Source organism: Stegostoma tigrinum, chromosome 2 (genome assembly GCF_030684315.1).
Source record: "Stegostoma tigrinum isolate sSteTig4 chromosome 2, sSteTig4.hap1, whole genome shotgun sequence".
NCBI lineage: Eukaryota > Metazoa > Chordata > Chondrichthyes > Orectolobiformes > Stegostomatidae > Stegostoma > Stegostoma tigrinum.
In genome coordinates, this window is record NC_081355.1 from 116,375,381 (window position 1) to 116,390,795 (window position 15,415).

At 42.0% G+C, this 15,415-nt stretch overlaps 1 protein-coding gene across 4 annotated transcripts in view; it reads left to right on the forward strand.

The window, feature by feature from the left end:
• Positions 1-15,415, forward strand: part of malrd1 (MAM and LDL receptor class A domain containing 1) — a 414,264-nt gene that overhangs the window by 156,514 nt on the left and 242,335 nt on the right. For all 4 annotated transcript variants that reach the window (XM_048551253.2, XM_059638768.1, XM_059638771.1 and 1 more), the window contains 3 exons: positions 2,590-2,746; positions 10,384-10,540; positions 10,883-10,993. In XM_048551253.2, coding sequence (XP_048407210.2) covers positions 2,590-2,746; positions 10,384-10,540; positions 10,883-10,993 — 425 coding nt within the window. The remainder of the gene's footprint in view (positions 1-2,589; positions 2,747-10,383; positions 10,541-10,882; positions 10,994-15,415) is intronic.

Genomic DNA, 15,415 nt, shown 5'->3' on the forward strand with positions numbered 1-15,415 from the left:
GGCTTGGCAGAAGGAATCCGGGAAAACACAAAGGCATTTTACACTTACGTGAGGAATAAGAGAATGGTCAAAGAAAGAGTAGGGCCGATCAGGGATAGCATAGGGAACTTGTGTGTGGAGCCTGAGGAGGTAGGGGAAGCCCTAAATGAGTTTTTTGCTTCTGTCTTTACGAAAGAAACGACCTGTGTAGTGAATGAAACCTTTGAAGAGCAGGTGTGCATGCTGGAATGGATAGAGATAGAGGAAGCTGATGTACTGAAAATTTTGTCAAACATTAAGATTGACAAGTCGCCAGGCCCGGATCAGATTTGTCCTCGGCTGCTTTGGGAAGCGAGAAATGCAATTGCTTCGCCACTTGCGAAGATCTTTGCATCCTCGCTCTCCACTGGAGTCGTACCTGAGGACTGGAGAGAGGCAAATGTAATTCCTCTCTTCAAGAAAGGAAATAGGGAAATCCCCGGCAATTATAGACCGGTAAGTCTCACGTCTGTCGTCTGCAAGGTGTTAGAAAGGATTCTGAGGGATAAGATTTATGACCATCTGGAAGAGCATGGCTTGATCAAATACAGTCAACACGGCTTTGTGAGGGGTAGGTCATGCCTTACAAACCTTATCGAGTTTTTTGAGGATGTGACTAGTAAGGTTGATGAGGGTCAAGCTGTGGATGTGGTGTATATGGACTTCAGTAAGGCATTTGATAAGGTTCCCCATGGAAGGCTCATTCAGAAGGTCAGGAGGAATGGGATACAGGGGAACTTAGCTGCTTGGATACAGAATTGGCTGGCCAACAGAAGACAGCGAGTGGTAGTAGAAGGAAAATATTCTGCCTGGAAGTCAGTGGTGAGTGGGGTTCCACAGGGCTCTGTCCTTGGGCCTCTACTGTTTGTAATTTTTATTAATGACTTGGACGAGGGAATTGAAGGATGGGTCAGCAAGTTTGCAGACGACACAAAGGTCGGAGGTGTCGTTGACAGTATAGAGGGCTGTTGTAGGCTGCAGCGGGACATTGACAGGATGCAGAGATGGGCTGAGAGGTGGCAGATGGAGTTCAACCTGGATAAATGCGAGGTGATGCATTTTGGAAGGTCGAATTTGAAAACTGAGTACAGGATTAAGGATAGGATTCTTGGCAGCGTGGAGGAACAGAGGGATCTTGGTGTGCAGATACATAGATCCCTTAAAATGGCCACCCAAGTGGACAGGGTTGTTAAGAAAGCATATGGTGTTTTGGCTTTCATTAACAGGGGGATTGAGTTTAAGAGTCGTGAGATCTTGTTGCAGCTCTATAAAACTTTGGTTAGACCGCACTTGGAATACTGCGTCCAGTTCTGGGCGCCCTATTATAGGAAAGATGTGGATGCTTTGGAGAGGGTTCAGAGGAGGTTTACCAGGATGCTGCCTGGACTGGAGGGCTTATCTTATGAAGAGAGGTTGACTGAGCTCGGTCTCTTTTCATTGGAGAAAAGGAGGAGGAGAGGGGACCTAATTGAGGTATACAAGATAATGAGAGGCATAGATAGAGTCGATAGCCAGAGACTATTTCCCAGGGCAGAAATGGCTAGCACGAGGGGTCATAGTTTTAAGCTGGTTGGTGGAAAGTATAGAGGGGATGTCAGAGGCAGGTTCTTTACGCAGAGAGTTGTGAGAGCATGGAATGCGTTGCCAGCAGCAGTTGTGGAAGCAAGGTCATTGGGGTCATTTAAGAGACTGCTGGACATGCATATGGTCACAGAAATTTGAGGGTGCATCCATGAGGATCAATGGTCGGCACAACATTGTGGGCTGAAGGGCCTGTCTGTGCTGTACTGTTCTATGTTCTATGTAAGCAGTGGTGGTTGGATTGATAATTTTTGGAAATAGTCATTTTCTTACATTTGTATGCTGCAAATATTACTATGAAACCACGTGCAGTTCCAATGGCATCCAATGCAAAGATTTCTCTATTTCCCACCTCAGTAGCTCTTCTGGACCTTAGCAATTGATTGTCTGTGATTGAATGCTTTTGGGGCACAAAGAAATGCTTAACGCTCTCACCAACATACCAACAAAGCCTAATGGCCTTGTGCTGGTCAGTGCATGCACTGGTTAAACTGCACTGAGTCAGTGTCCGGAACACTCCCTTTACATGTTGTCACTCTCCATGCCTCCTGTAAGCCACAAACATTGAATTGTTTTGATGGTTCTGCACTGCTGTAATAAGGGAAGCACTGGGCATGTATAAACAAAGACCCATCATCAACCAAAAGATATGACCTTTTTACTTTGTAGAAGTTACTTCTTTGTTGACTTTGCTAAGTTTAAAAATACTTTTAAAAAATTTCTCACATGGTTGTCATTATGTAGTTTACAATAGTGTGAAATCAAAACAGTAGGAGACAGCTTCCTTAAGGAAATTTGACAGTATTTGTGTTAATGTGAATCATACTGAAATTGTTCCCACTATTCTAGTGACAAATAGATTTATTCCAACATTTATAACAGGAGTCTGCAGAACTTTACAATCATATGCATTAGAAATAATTTGGTAAGAATCAATAGGAATGAGCCACAAACTGTAATGATAAAACTCTGACATTGTTCTCTTTACAGTTAGCAAGACCTGTGATTTTGATAATGGGATCTCATGTGGTTGGAAACAACAGACAGATTCATCAGCAACTGAAAGTATTTTTCAATGGTTCACTGGACAAGGTTCTGATATACATCCAGGAGAAGTGGGTAACAGACCATCTACAGACCACACCACGTATGAGTTATATTTTGTTTTGGCTTAAAATTGATATGAATTCTACCTCTGATAACAAAGTGTGAAGCTGAATGAACACAGCAGGCCAAGCAGCATCCTAGGGGCACAAAAGCTGACATTTCAGGCCTAAACCCTTCATCAGAAAAGGGGTAACGGAGAGGGTTCTGAAATAAATAGGGAGAGAGGGGGAGGCGGATCAAAGATGGATAGAGGAGAAGATAGGTGGAGAGGAGACAGACAATTTAAAGAGGTGGGGATGGAACCTGTAGAGGTGAGTGTAGGTGGGTAGGTGGGGAGGGGATAGGTCAGTCCGGGGAGGATGGACAGGTCAAGGGGGTGGGATGAGGTTAGTAGGTAGGAAATGGAGGTGTGGCTTGAGGTGGGAGGAAGGGATGGGTGAGAGTAAGAACAGGTTAGGCAGGCGGGGACGAACTGGGCTGGTTTTGGGATGCAGTGGGGGGAGGGGAGATTTTGAAGCTAGGTCTGCAGGGTTCCCAAGCGGAATATGAGTTGCTGTTCCTGAAACCTGCGGCTGGCATCTTTGTGGCACTGGAGGAGGCCCAGGATGGACATGTTGTATGAGGAATGGGAGGGGGAGTTGAAATGGTTTGCGACTGGGAGGTGCAGTTTTTTATTGTGAGCCTAGCGTAGGTGTTCTGCAAAGCGGTCCCCAAGCCTCCGCTTGGTTTCCCTGATGTAGAGGAGGCCACAACAGGTACAATGGATACAATATACCACATTAGCACATGTGCAGGTGAACATCTGCTTGATATGGCAAGTCATCTTGGGGCCTGGGATAGGGGTGAGGGAGGAGGTGTGGGGGCAAGTGTAGCACTTCCTGCGGTTGCAGGGGAAAATGCCGGATATGGTGGTGTTGGAGGGGAGTGTGGAGCGGACAAGGGAGTCATGGAGAGAGTGGTTCCTCCGGAAAGCAGACAAGGGTGGGGAGGGAAAAATGTCTTTGGTGGTGGGGTTGGATTGCAGATAGCGGAAGTGTTGGAGGGTGAAATGTTGGACCCTGAGTTTGGCAGGGTGGTATGTGAGGACGAGGGGGATTCTCTTTGGTGGTTATTGCGGGGATGGGGTGTGAGGGATGACTTGTGGGAAATATGGGACACAAGGTCAAGGGCGTTCTCAACCACCGCGGTGGGGGGGAGGTTGTAGTCCTTGAAGAACGAGGGCATCTGGGATGTACGGGAGTGGAAAACCTCATCCTGGGAGCTGATGTGGCAGAAGCGAAGGAATTGGGAATAGCGGATGGAATTTTTGCAGAAAGGTGAGTGGGCGGAGGTGTATTCTAGGTAGCTGTGGGAGTCGGTGGGCTTGAAATGGATATCGGTTTCTAGGCGGTTGCCTAAATGGAGACAGAGAGGTCCAGGCAGGAGAGAGAGGTATTAGAGGTGGGTCAGATGAACTTGAGGTTGGGGTAGAAGGTATCTGTTAGATAAGTTATTAAGACAACTGAAAATTGTTTTAATCTATATTTGTGTAATTTCCAGCCAGGGTAATTGTTTTTATCCTCTTAACATTTCACCAGCATCAATGAGACTAAGGTTGTGCATTATTAAATCAGGTCCCCAATTTGAAAATCACCTCACTTTCTGGTATAGACTAGGTCTAATGCTGCCATATTGATGCAGGCAGGAGACTTTTAAGATATAGAAAACTGATGGCCATGTAAATGACCTCAAAGCTCAGGTCAAATTGTAAGTAAATTAAACTAACAACACTTCTTGATCTGGAAATGGAAAAAAAAGCATGGTATCAGTCTTGTAGATAGAGGTGTACAAAATGATCTGAGGTATAGATAGGCTGGACAGCCAGAGATTTTTTCCTTGGGTGGAGGTAGCTATTATGAGGGGACATCGTTTTAAAGTGAGAGGAGGTAGATATCGGGGAGACGTCAGAGGTAGGTTCTTTACTCAGAGGATGGTAGGGACGTGGAATGCATTGCCGGAGAACATAGTGAAGGTGGCTTCATTGGGGGCATTTAAGTGGCTTTTAGATAGGCATATGGATGATACTATAAGGTAACGGTGGAAGTTAGATAGACCTTAGGTTTCAGGTTAAAGTTTGGCAAATCGTTGTGGGCTGAAGGGCCTGTAGTTTGTTGTACTGTTGTATGCTCTATGTCCTATGTTCTATATTGGATTGAACACTATTTATTCTCATCCAAGACTTGATGTGGGCAATTTTTGACTGCTGGCCACCTGTTTCTTACCTATGAAATGAAGGAGCAGTAATTGTCATCAGGGAAATAGTCAGCTTCAACACTGTACTGAAGTCCATGCCTGCCCTGTTGCAGCCATGCAACCCTGTCCCCTACATGAAGTTCAAAGCTGCTTGAATCTGCAAATTGTTTGACCGACTTACATTTCCAACTTTCAAAGTACAAATGAGAAGTGTTATGGTTTGTCTATTTAAAGGAGGTGATGACTTGTCTGTCTAACAGTCTGTAAAATGACCACTGGAATCCACTCAGACCACAGCCAGGGAAACATGGTTTGTTAGTTTTAGGAAAAGCGGGCATGTTCCGTTGATGTTTCCAAAACAAATCCAATAACCTCGAGTCAAGTCAAGGCCCACTGAAGGATTGATTCTCCCTGCCATACTCTAATCTCATCTGTTGGCTGATTCACTGCAAGAGAGAGAAAACATTGCATGCTTTTCGAACAGATGTGCGGCAACAGGAGAGCCATTAGCTACCCATAGCTTGTCAATGGCCTGTAACAGAGGCTTGCCCTTCAAACAGCACAGACACCTTACCAGCACAAAGAGAGGGACAGAGCAACCTCTCTGAGCCCACTTCAGGTATTGCTTGAAATTCATCTTATTACCTGACTGATAGTTAGATAATACAACAATAACATCTGAACTAACTAAGGTGGCGAGAAAGATTAATAGCTGCAGTTTGATGATGCTTCCGGATAACATCTTGACAGATAGTGCGCATAAAATAAATGAAAGGATTGGGACAGGATGGAACACAAAGAATGGAACATAAGATTATGTGAGTTTGGCAGGAGAAATTACTGAAAGAAATCTAACAGCAATATTAGGACAGATTTAAAGGTAAGGAATACTGATTGTAAGTTAAATGAAAGACTTAAGTGAGATCAATTTTGAGAAAGAATGGGTTAGAGTGAAGATGTATTCAAAGATAATATTAATGTGAGGTGGAAATTCCACTCACCATAGCCCTGACAACATCCCTTGACTAACAGTCTGATAAATTTAAAAAAAGCTTGGTTAAGAAGAAACAGTCATTTTCTAAATCATCTAATGGCCTGTTCCTATAAGATAAGGAGTGAGTTTACTGCAGGAGAATGCTTGGCGAAGGCCCAGATGGTATCAGGATACTAGAAAATTTTCAAAAATCCGTTTCCCAATTATTTGACTCAAGTCTAGAGGTTCTCAATTTGAAATTATTTTCTCGGTAATTGCTTCGTAGCCTCTTTTTGTCTGCTGGAGCTACTCTGGTTGCTGGAAATCCTTCATGAATATAAATGCAAGTGAGCTTATCGTGATCAGCACATTGAAGAGTAATTTCAGGTTGTATACTTCCTGCATTTCTCTAATTGAAGAAATCTGTTGTTGTTTTCTGAGGCTCAGTATGATGGGATGAGCTGACTTAACAGCCTACAAGTAGCATTTTAAAAGGGCTATACTGAGAGAAATATTGCACTTACAACCTGGGTTCTTCACAATATTGCTTGCCTTGGGAAAATCTGACTATATGTTGTATTCCAGTGTTTATTTATGGCAAAACAACATTTGCAATTTATCACTTTAGAGGTAAGTTGAAAATTTGGAGCTGTGCCAACTCACTAACCTTCACATACAAATTTGGAAACTGCAATTGATAAAGGTTCCTGGTTGATCAGGGAGTGCACAATTTGCCATGAATGTGTTCTACACCTTTGGGAAGCCAGCTCAAAGTAAGAATCTAAGAACCCTCTTATTCAAGCTATTATCACCACAGAAGAAGATTATCTAGCTCCCAGTCACTGAAAAGCAATCCACCCATCACCTCCGTTATGCTGTTATATATTGATGGCTGCAAATCTTTCCCTAAAGTTCCAGCGGCAGCTTTGAAAGAACAGGTGGCAAAGAAATTGTGAGGGGATGCTGCTTGGCCTGCTGTGTTCATCCAGCCTCACACTTTATTATCCTGGCAAAGAAATTGTGGTTGGTTATGGCTCCACAGCCACTGGTAATGGATGGCAGCCAGGTCCTGTTAGCACCAGCGTTTTTTCTAAGAGACTATGGGTGTCTTTGTCCAATGCACATGGCCATCTGAAACTTCAAAAATTTCAGCACTCACACCCGCTGTCGCAGTTCCCTCTTTGACACTGAGACAGTGTTATTTGGAGAGGCTTGAGTTGTCCCATCGGAGAAAATTCCCATGTTGCTCTGCCATGGTTGGGTTTTGTTTGGGACTGCTGAAAGCAAAGAGAAGGAGGAACAACAGGAAGAGTGTGAAGTGGAGGGGGCTGCAGTTGACGACTCGAGAAGAGAGCACTAGAGGTGTCGAACTGTCAGAAGATCTGACCCAATTGTAGCACTCAACTTTCCTGAGCGAAAGGAAGGGTGGTGCTTCTTTTATTCCAATTAGGCCTCCTGACCATTAACCATGCCAATAAAGTATTGCTCAGATGTGCTACCTGTATTAATTAATTTCAAATTAGGTTCCCAATGTGGGGGCCTGATTTCAATACATTAACGAGAGTCCAGCCTTTCCATGGATGTCTCATTTTGACAGAGACAGGCTGCTGTTTGTGTTGAGGCCAATGTTTTGCACACTTTACTTTTTATACCTGTTGCCTCAACAATCAGCTGCCAGTTGTGCCGAGGACAAAGGGTTAATTTCAAGGCTGCCATCTCAGCAGTGGAAGGAAATAAAATTATTCACTTTTTATGGGTGGGAGTTGGGAACAGCTGACCCTGTTGACTCCTTGTTCTTTATGAATCTATGGCACTCGGCTGAGCACATGTCTGTGAACCTCCCAGAGGTGCTGCTATGAGACATGAGTTTGCGGGGAAAACGATTGCATGTTTTCATGTACACAGTTGCCCAAGTGTCTGAAGGATTTGTTTCATTAATAATGGATTCCTCCAAGGTGCTTGTCAGATGTAAAGGAGTCTACATTATTGAGTTTAAAAATAGGATGTTGCATTGCCAGCTCAGTATGAATTTCGCTGTTTGCAGTTTTTAAGAATTCCATGTCAGATATTCTTGAAATTAGCAAGTAAGGAATTATTTTTAAAATATACAAATACATCATACTTCCCATGCCATTGAACACATTCAAACATAGAAACCACTCAAGTATACAAAGATGAAATAAAGATATGTAGAATGTCAGATATTAACATCAAATAAGGAAAAATGCTGATTTAAGAAAAAGCCATTTTCTCAAAAAATCATTCATCTTCTCAATGTTTGGATCTCAAATGAAGAAGATACTTTCTACATTAACGGCTGGTTTAGTCTCTTTTCTTTTGGAGACGATGGCGCTGAATCGACGCTTCCTTAAAAATTCTCTGTTCACTGTGTGGAGTTTCTTTTGGCTAGTCCTTCAAGTTAGAAACAGAGCTCAAAATATTAAGAGAAGTTCCAGAGAAGGTGGGGCCATGAGGGTTGGTGGGTTGTGAGTTGGGGTGGCGATGTGGCAGTGGCGTGCAGCTAGAGATAGCCACTCTTTCCAGCATCTCTGCTAAATCCCAAATTACAAATTATTTTGGTTAAAAGATGGCTTTTTAAAAGTCCAAGATATGATGACCCTTTGGAATTGCAACTAAATATTTGGTACAGGCACATCTTTGTATCAACATTAACAAAAGAAAGATAAGACATCAACAGGATCATTTCGGACTAGATTTACTATCGACAGTTGCTTTAATTTTTAAAAAACTTCCTGTTGCAATCACTTCTGTTTTTGAAGTCCAAGTTGGTAAATGTCTGATAGGCAAAAGTCACAGACCCAGAATTCCTTCCTGAATAGGATTGTGGGTCTACCCATAGCAAATAGACTGCAGTGGCACAAGAAGGTAGTTCAGCACCACCTTTCGAAGGGCAACTAGAAATGCGAACAAATACTAGCCAGCCAGTAATGTCCACTTCCCGCAAGAGAATAAAACAAAACTCAACATAGAAAGCTCCCACCTCAGTTCCACCAGAGGCACAAAGTGAATGAAAGCTATTACTGATTTAGTCAAGGGGACCACAAAGATCATGGTACCTCACACAACATTTGCGTACCATAATAAGTGAAGCAATTTTAATGTAATGCCTTGTAAAAATAAATGACACATGACGTTCCACCTATTCTCTTCCTGGAAGGGGTTTAAAATTGCCTGCAGCCAGCATCTGAAGAGTGAACTTTATTGATGCATAAATTGTCTCAAAGCTTCAGTGGATGCTTCTCTTTGTGTAGATTCAAATAAAAACACTAATGATATTGTGTTAGCAGATTCAGAAGGCAGCTAGTTGTCTTGTGCCCATCAAGTTCTGTGCAAGTGTTAACAATAGCAATCATTGTTGGCTGCTCGTTCAATTCCAAGATGACTTTTATGCAGGGTTGAGGTTTTCTGTCATATGTTTACATGTGATTGTACAAGCTGATATTTGACCTACAGATCTTTGAGCATGTGGGCAGGGCTTCACACTGGGTATTGGAATTTGAACTGCAGAATTTGCTTCCTTTCCTTCCACCTGAAGGCAAACTCAGGAACAAATACAGAAAATTCTTTCTCAGGGGAACATTCTTTGATACCTTTCAAGACACTTTCATCATTGTCCATCAACTTGCACAATAAAATCCATTATGCTAAGTAACTCTGCGCAAGCATTTCATTATTAGCCTTTAGGAAGACTAAAACAAGTCATTTTTCAAAACTTCTTGCAAACATTTAATAAAGCAATTTTGCAAAAAGTATAATATATTATCAATATAGAAAATAGGTACAGGAGGAGGCTATTCAACACTTTGTGTCTGCTCTGTCATTCAGCATGATCATGGCTGATCACCCTATTCAGTGTCCTGTTCCAAATTCCTTTAATCCCTTTAGCCCCAAGATCTGTATCTAACTCCTTCTTGAAAACAGTTCAGTGTTTTGGCTTTAGCTGTTTCCAATGACAGAGAATTCTGCAGGCTCATCACACTCTGGGTGAATAAATCTCTCCTTATTTTTGCCCGAATGATCTACCCCATATCGTTAAAATGTGATCCTGGCTCAACATTAAGGCAATGTCCAAATAATTTTAAATCACTTTGTTTCCAAATTTCACATTGTCTCACTCTTGCCTGTATTTTCTTAATTAAATGAAGCCCAAAAAATATTAAAGAATTACCTAATTTCACCTGTAGTTTTATGATCAGATTTTCAATTTATCAATTCTAGCTTATATTTTAAATGTGTAACTATATTAATATTCAGCTAAAGGTCAGAACTTATGAATTGTAGCATTAGATTAAGAAAACTAAATTATAATGTAACAAAAATCATTGAAAACATTGATTAATGTATAGCTATACGAAAATACATTTGCAGCATAAAATAAGTACAATGAAATGCCTGACTATGGATTGCAATATTGAATGAACCAGCTTTAAACAGTTCACTTTTACTTGCAGGGCCACGAAGCAGGGTTGGTATCTTTACGCTGATAGTTCAAATGGAGAATTTGGTCAATCAGCTGACATCATCACTCCAGTAATAAGCCTTTCTGGTCCAAAGTGTAAACTGAGCTTTTGGTATCACATGAATGGAGTTACAATCGGGTCATTGCAGGTAACAATTTTCTCTCTGTAGTAATAAATCTTTTGTTTTATAACAAACCTATTCTGCAAATATCCAGAATTAGATTTACACTTTGACTTTTTCTTGTTTATAATTATACAGAAGTGCAAAACACTTATGATTTACTTCATTAAAAAAAGTCAGCAAAAAAATCAAAACACTGTCTTCTAACAGTAATCTTAATATTAATAGCTTATATGATCAATATTTGAAGAATCAGCTGTCTGTTTCTTGATTTATAAATAACTTAAGTGCCCACAAAAAAAAATTGATCACAACATTTTTTTAAAAAATCAGACCATGTCACACCACTGCAATTTTCTTTCCCTTAAGGTCTTCAAAAAGTTACTTAATTCGACACAGTTGCTATGGTCGCAAAGTGGTAACCAAGGTAACCATTGGAGGCGAGCAGAGGTATTACTTGGAGTTCAGAGACATTTTCAGGTTTGCCATGATGGTTTGTTCTTTTTAATAATGTAACTTAAAGCAATGCTGTGCAGAGAAAGGACTCACAGTAATTCAAAGATGGATGTGCTTGTTGGATTGCTTGCTAGCTGGTGAGAGCCGAATGGTGGCATATAGATAATAGTAAATGGTAATGGGACAGTCCAAATGTTTACTTAGGCATGTTCAGGGCCTGTTGCTGGAGCTTGTTTCATGAGAAATAGTGTACATTTTGACTTCAAATCTTGAGGCTGCCCAAGCACCTAAAAAAAATCTAACTGCTCTCAAGCAGGAAAACGGCCTAACACCAAGAAACAGAAAATTGCAACATTTCCAGAAAAAAGCGCGCAAAATAACACAGCAACTACTGGCCAGCCTGTTGAACTTTGAAGATGGAAAATTGACAGTTGTTGAACAGTGTGGGTTCATTAGGGAAAGTCAGGACAGATCTGTTGAGGAAAAATTATATATAATTTAGCAGTTTAACGGGCCAACATAGACATGTGAATCGTGGAATTTTGCTTACTTATGTGAAATCTAAAACTTTTGTGATGACTCTGGAAATAATGGGGCTTGATGGGCTAGCCCACCACCCCAGTGAGGCATAACAGCAGCATGGACACAGAATTGGTTGGGTAATTGAGAACAGAGAGTAGCGGTGGACAGTTATTTTTAAGACTAGAGGTTGATATATTTGGGAGTCCCTCGGGCATTGGTACAAGGACCACTTCTTTTATTGTTATTTTATACCGAGGTATTTCAAACTGTGCAGACACAAAGCCTGGAAGTCTGATGAAATGTGAGCAGCATAGTGTTAGATTTCAAGAGGTCATTGGCAGATTTCTGGAATGGGTAGACACATGGCAGATAGTATTTAATGCAGAGAAGTGTGAACTGGTACTCTTTGGTAGTTATGGCATAAATTCTGACCAGACAGGCATTGCACCCTTCAGAGCTTTACATGGCAGCACAAAATGTGAGGCTCCTGCACAGTAATCCGTACTTCCAGCCAATCCCCACTCAGTGCTATGGAGACACTACAGAATCTCAGTCTATGAGTTACATATTTAATGTACAGTGACTTCAGTAAGCATAGAACTAAGACAATGTGTATATTTGTGATATCAAAGTGTAAACCGTTAATGTCATTAGTGAAAGTCAAGACATTTGACACGAAACATCAGCATTCCTGTTCCTCTGATGCCACTTGGCCCGCTGTGTTCCAGCTCTACACCTTGGTATCTCTACACCTTGTTATCTCAGATTCTCTAGCACCTCTGACTCTTCAAGAAGCAGGTTTATGTGGTAACTGTTAGGTCAGCTAACTTATAGGGCAATAGTCAGATGATACCATGGTGGCACTGTTGTTTGACCCAAGAAATCATTTCAGGAAAAATGAAGAAAGTACAAACTAGGGGTTGGGCAGTCATGTTGAGGCTGTACAAGACATTGTTGAGGCCTCCTCTGGAATACCGTCTCTAGATCTGGTCGCTCACTGATCGGAAGGATATTATTAAGCTGGAGAGGGTTTAGAAGATATTTACCAGGATGTTGCCAGGTATAGAAGGTTAGAATTATAAAGAGCGTTTTATCACTGGAGCGTAGGAGATTTAGAGGCAACTTTATGGAAGCTCATTAGGCAGTGAGGAGTTTAGATAGAGTTAATGGTAGTTGTCTTTTCTGCAGGATGAGGGATTTCAAGAGTTGGGGGAACATTTTTAAGGTGAGAAGAGAAAGATTTTTAAAAAGATATCAGAGTAAATTTTGGACACGCAGGGTGGTTCGTGTATGGAATGAATTTCCGGAGGGAATGGTGGATGTGGGCACAATTACAACATTTAAACAACATTTAGATAAATACATGAATGGGAAAGGTTGGAGGGCAATGGGCAGGGAGCAGGTAGTTGGGACTAGTTATTTTGGGATTATGTTTGTGTGAACTGGTTGGACTGAGGGTCTGTATCCATGCTGTATGATTCTATCACACTTCAAAGGAAAAAATCCTAAAGAAACTGTAGGGACCTGACAGTATATGTGACAAGTTATAGAAGGTAGTGGGTCAAGTTGAGAAAGTGGGTAAATAGGCCAATGGGATCCTAGGTCTTATACCTAGAGGCTTAAAGTACAAAAGCAATGAACATACAGGAAACTGGATAAAATATTGGCTCAGGCACAGTTACAGTATTTGTGAATAATGCTGGGTCCCATACTTCTGGAAGTTCAAAGTGGTCTGGAGGGCTTAATGGAGCATATGTCTCAAGGGGTTTTTTTAGAGTCATTTGTGGGATGTGGGCAGCACTGGCTGGCCAGCATTCATTGCCCATCCTTAGTTGTCCTTGAGAAGGTGTGCCGGTGAAGTGTTTTCCTGAACCATTGCAGTCCATATGCTGTAGGTTGACCCACAATGCTGTAGAGAGGGAATTCCAGGATGTTGACAGTGAAGGAATGGCAATATATTTCCAAGTTTGGATAGTGGATGGTTTGACAGGGGACATGAAGTCGGTGGTATTCCATTGCATCTATTGCCCTTGTCCTTATAAATACAGGTGGTCATGGGTTTGGAAGGTGCTGTCTGAGGATCTTTTGTGAATTTCTGTCATGCTCCTTGTAGTCACGAGACACTGCTGCTACTGTATGTCATTGGCGGAGGGAGCAGATGTTTGTGGATGTGGTGCCAATTAAGTGGGTTGCTTTGTCCTGAATGCTGTAAAGATTCTTGAGTTTTGTTTGGGCTGCACCCATCCAGACAAGTGCTGAATATTCCATTACCCTCCTGACTTGTGCCTTGTCAATGACGAACAAGCTTTAGGTAAACACGAGGTGAGTTACTAACCACAGTATTTCTAGCCACTGAACTATTCTTATAGCCACTGTGTTTAAGTGGTGAGTCCAGTTGAGTTACTGGCTGTGGTAACTCCAAGGGTGTTGATTGTGGAATAATCAGTGATAATCAAGGGGCAGTGGTTAGATTATCTCTTCTTGATGATGGTTATAGCCTGGCATTTGTGTGGCACATATGTTACTTGCCACTTGTCAGCCTGATATTGTCCAGACCTTGTTGCATTTTAACATGGACTGCTTCAATACCTGAGGCATCGCAAATGGTGTTGAACATTGTGTAATCATCGGTGAACATCCCCACTTCCAACATTATAATGGCAGGAAGTTCATTGATGAAGCAGCTGAAGAAGATTGGGCCGAGGAAAGTACCCTGAGGAGCTTCTGCAGGGATATCTTTGATGACCCTGTCAGTTTTCACAGTCACCCACATATGTTTGTAAGTAGGAATTTGCAGGGTCGACAGGACTTTCTGTTGTTGTCTTTTCTGGTGCCTCATTCGATGCCAGGTGATCTGCCCAGTTTCATATCTTTGTTGAGACTCCATAGCGACTGGTATGACTGAATGACTTGCTCAGTCATTTCAGAGGGCAGTTGAGCAGCAACCACATTGCTGTGGGTCTGGAGTCACATGTAGGCCAGACCAGGTGATGATAGCAGAGAACACGGTGATATGCTTGCTGCTCAAAATGTAGACTCCTGTACATTGTTAGAGGAAATGAAATGCAGACTCGGTGGTTGCTTCATAGAACACTAATGTTCTGTCCACAAAATAAGACTCTAATCTTCCAATGGCTAGCTGTTTCAATACAATGTGTGTTCCGTGGCCAAAATCTCGGTCTCAGGCTTGCTGCATTGTTCCAGTGAAGCTCAGCATAAGCTGGAAGGACCGGACTTCATTTCCTGCTTGAGAACCCTGCAACTTTCTGACCTTAATATCAGGTTCAACAACTTTAGGGCCTGAGTACCGTTCCCAATGCTTTCCCTCGCCACCCACCCTCCCCCGCCAAAACATACTAAGCATTGTTATTATATAGGCTGCTATCACACACTATCCATTGCCAGCCACTAATTATTCCCATAGCATCTATTCATTCCTCCAACCTAGCTATTAAGTAGTCCTTTGTCTGCCTAACTTCTCTCACTTTGGGCTCAACCTCTACCTATCAGATACTGTCACCCTACCCAACATGATCTTCTGCAAAAAAAACATAATTTCCCAAGTTAGCATCAGTTTTGAAGAAGGGTCAGAAGCATTAATTCTGATTTCTCTCCAAAGACGGTGCCAGACCTGCTGAGATTTTCCTGCAATTTCTGTTCTCATTTCAAGTTTCCAGCATTTGCGGTTCTTTCAGTTTTTGAGTGTATAGTGATTGAAACTAGGTTGATCTTGTTGACTATGAGATCCTTAATTTGGATTGTTAACCTGGGCCAATCAGGAAGAAGCCCTGGCTTATCAATAAAAACAAGAAATTCAGAATCTCCACTGTTCAGTGACCGACTCTGAGCTGGCAGGTCACAGCCAGTGTACAGTGCACATAAGGGGTGTTCTGGGGACCTGGGTTCAAATCCTGACATGGCTGA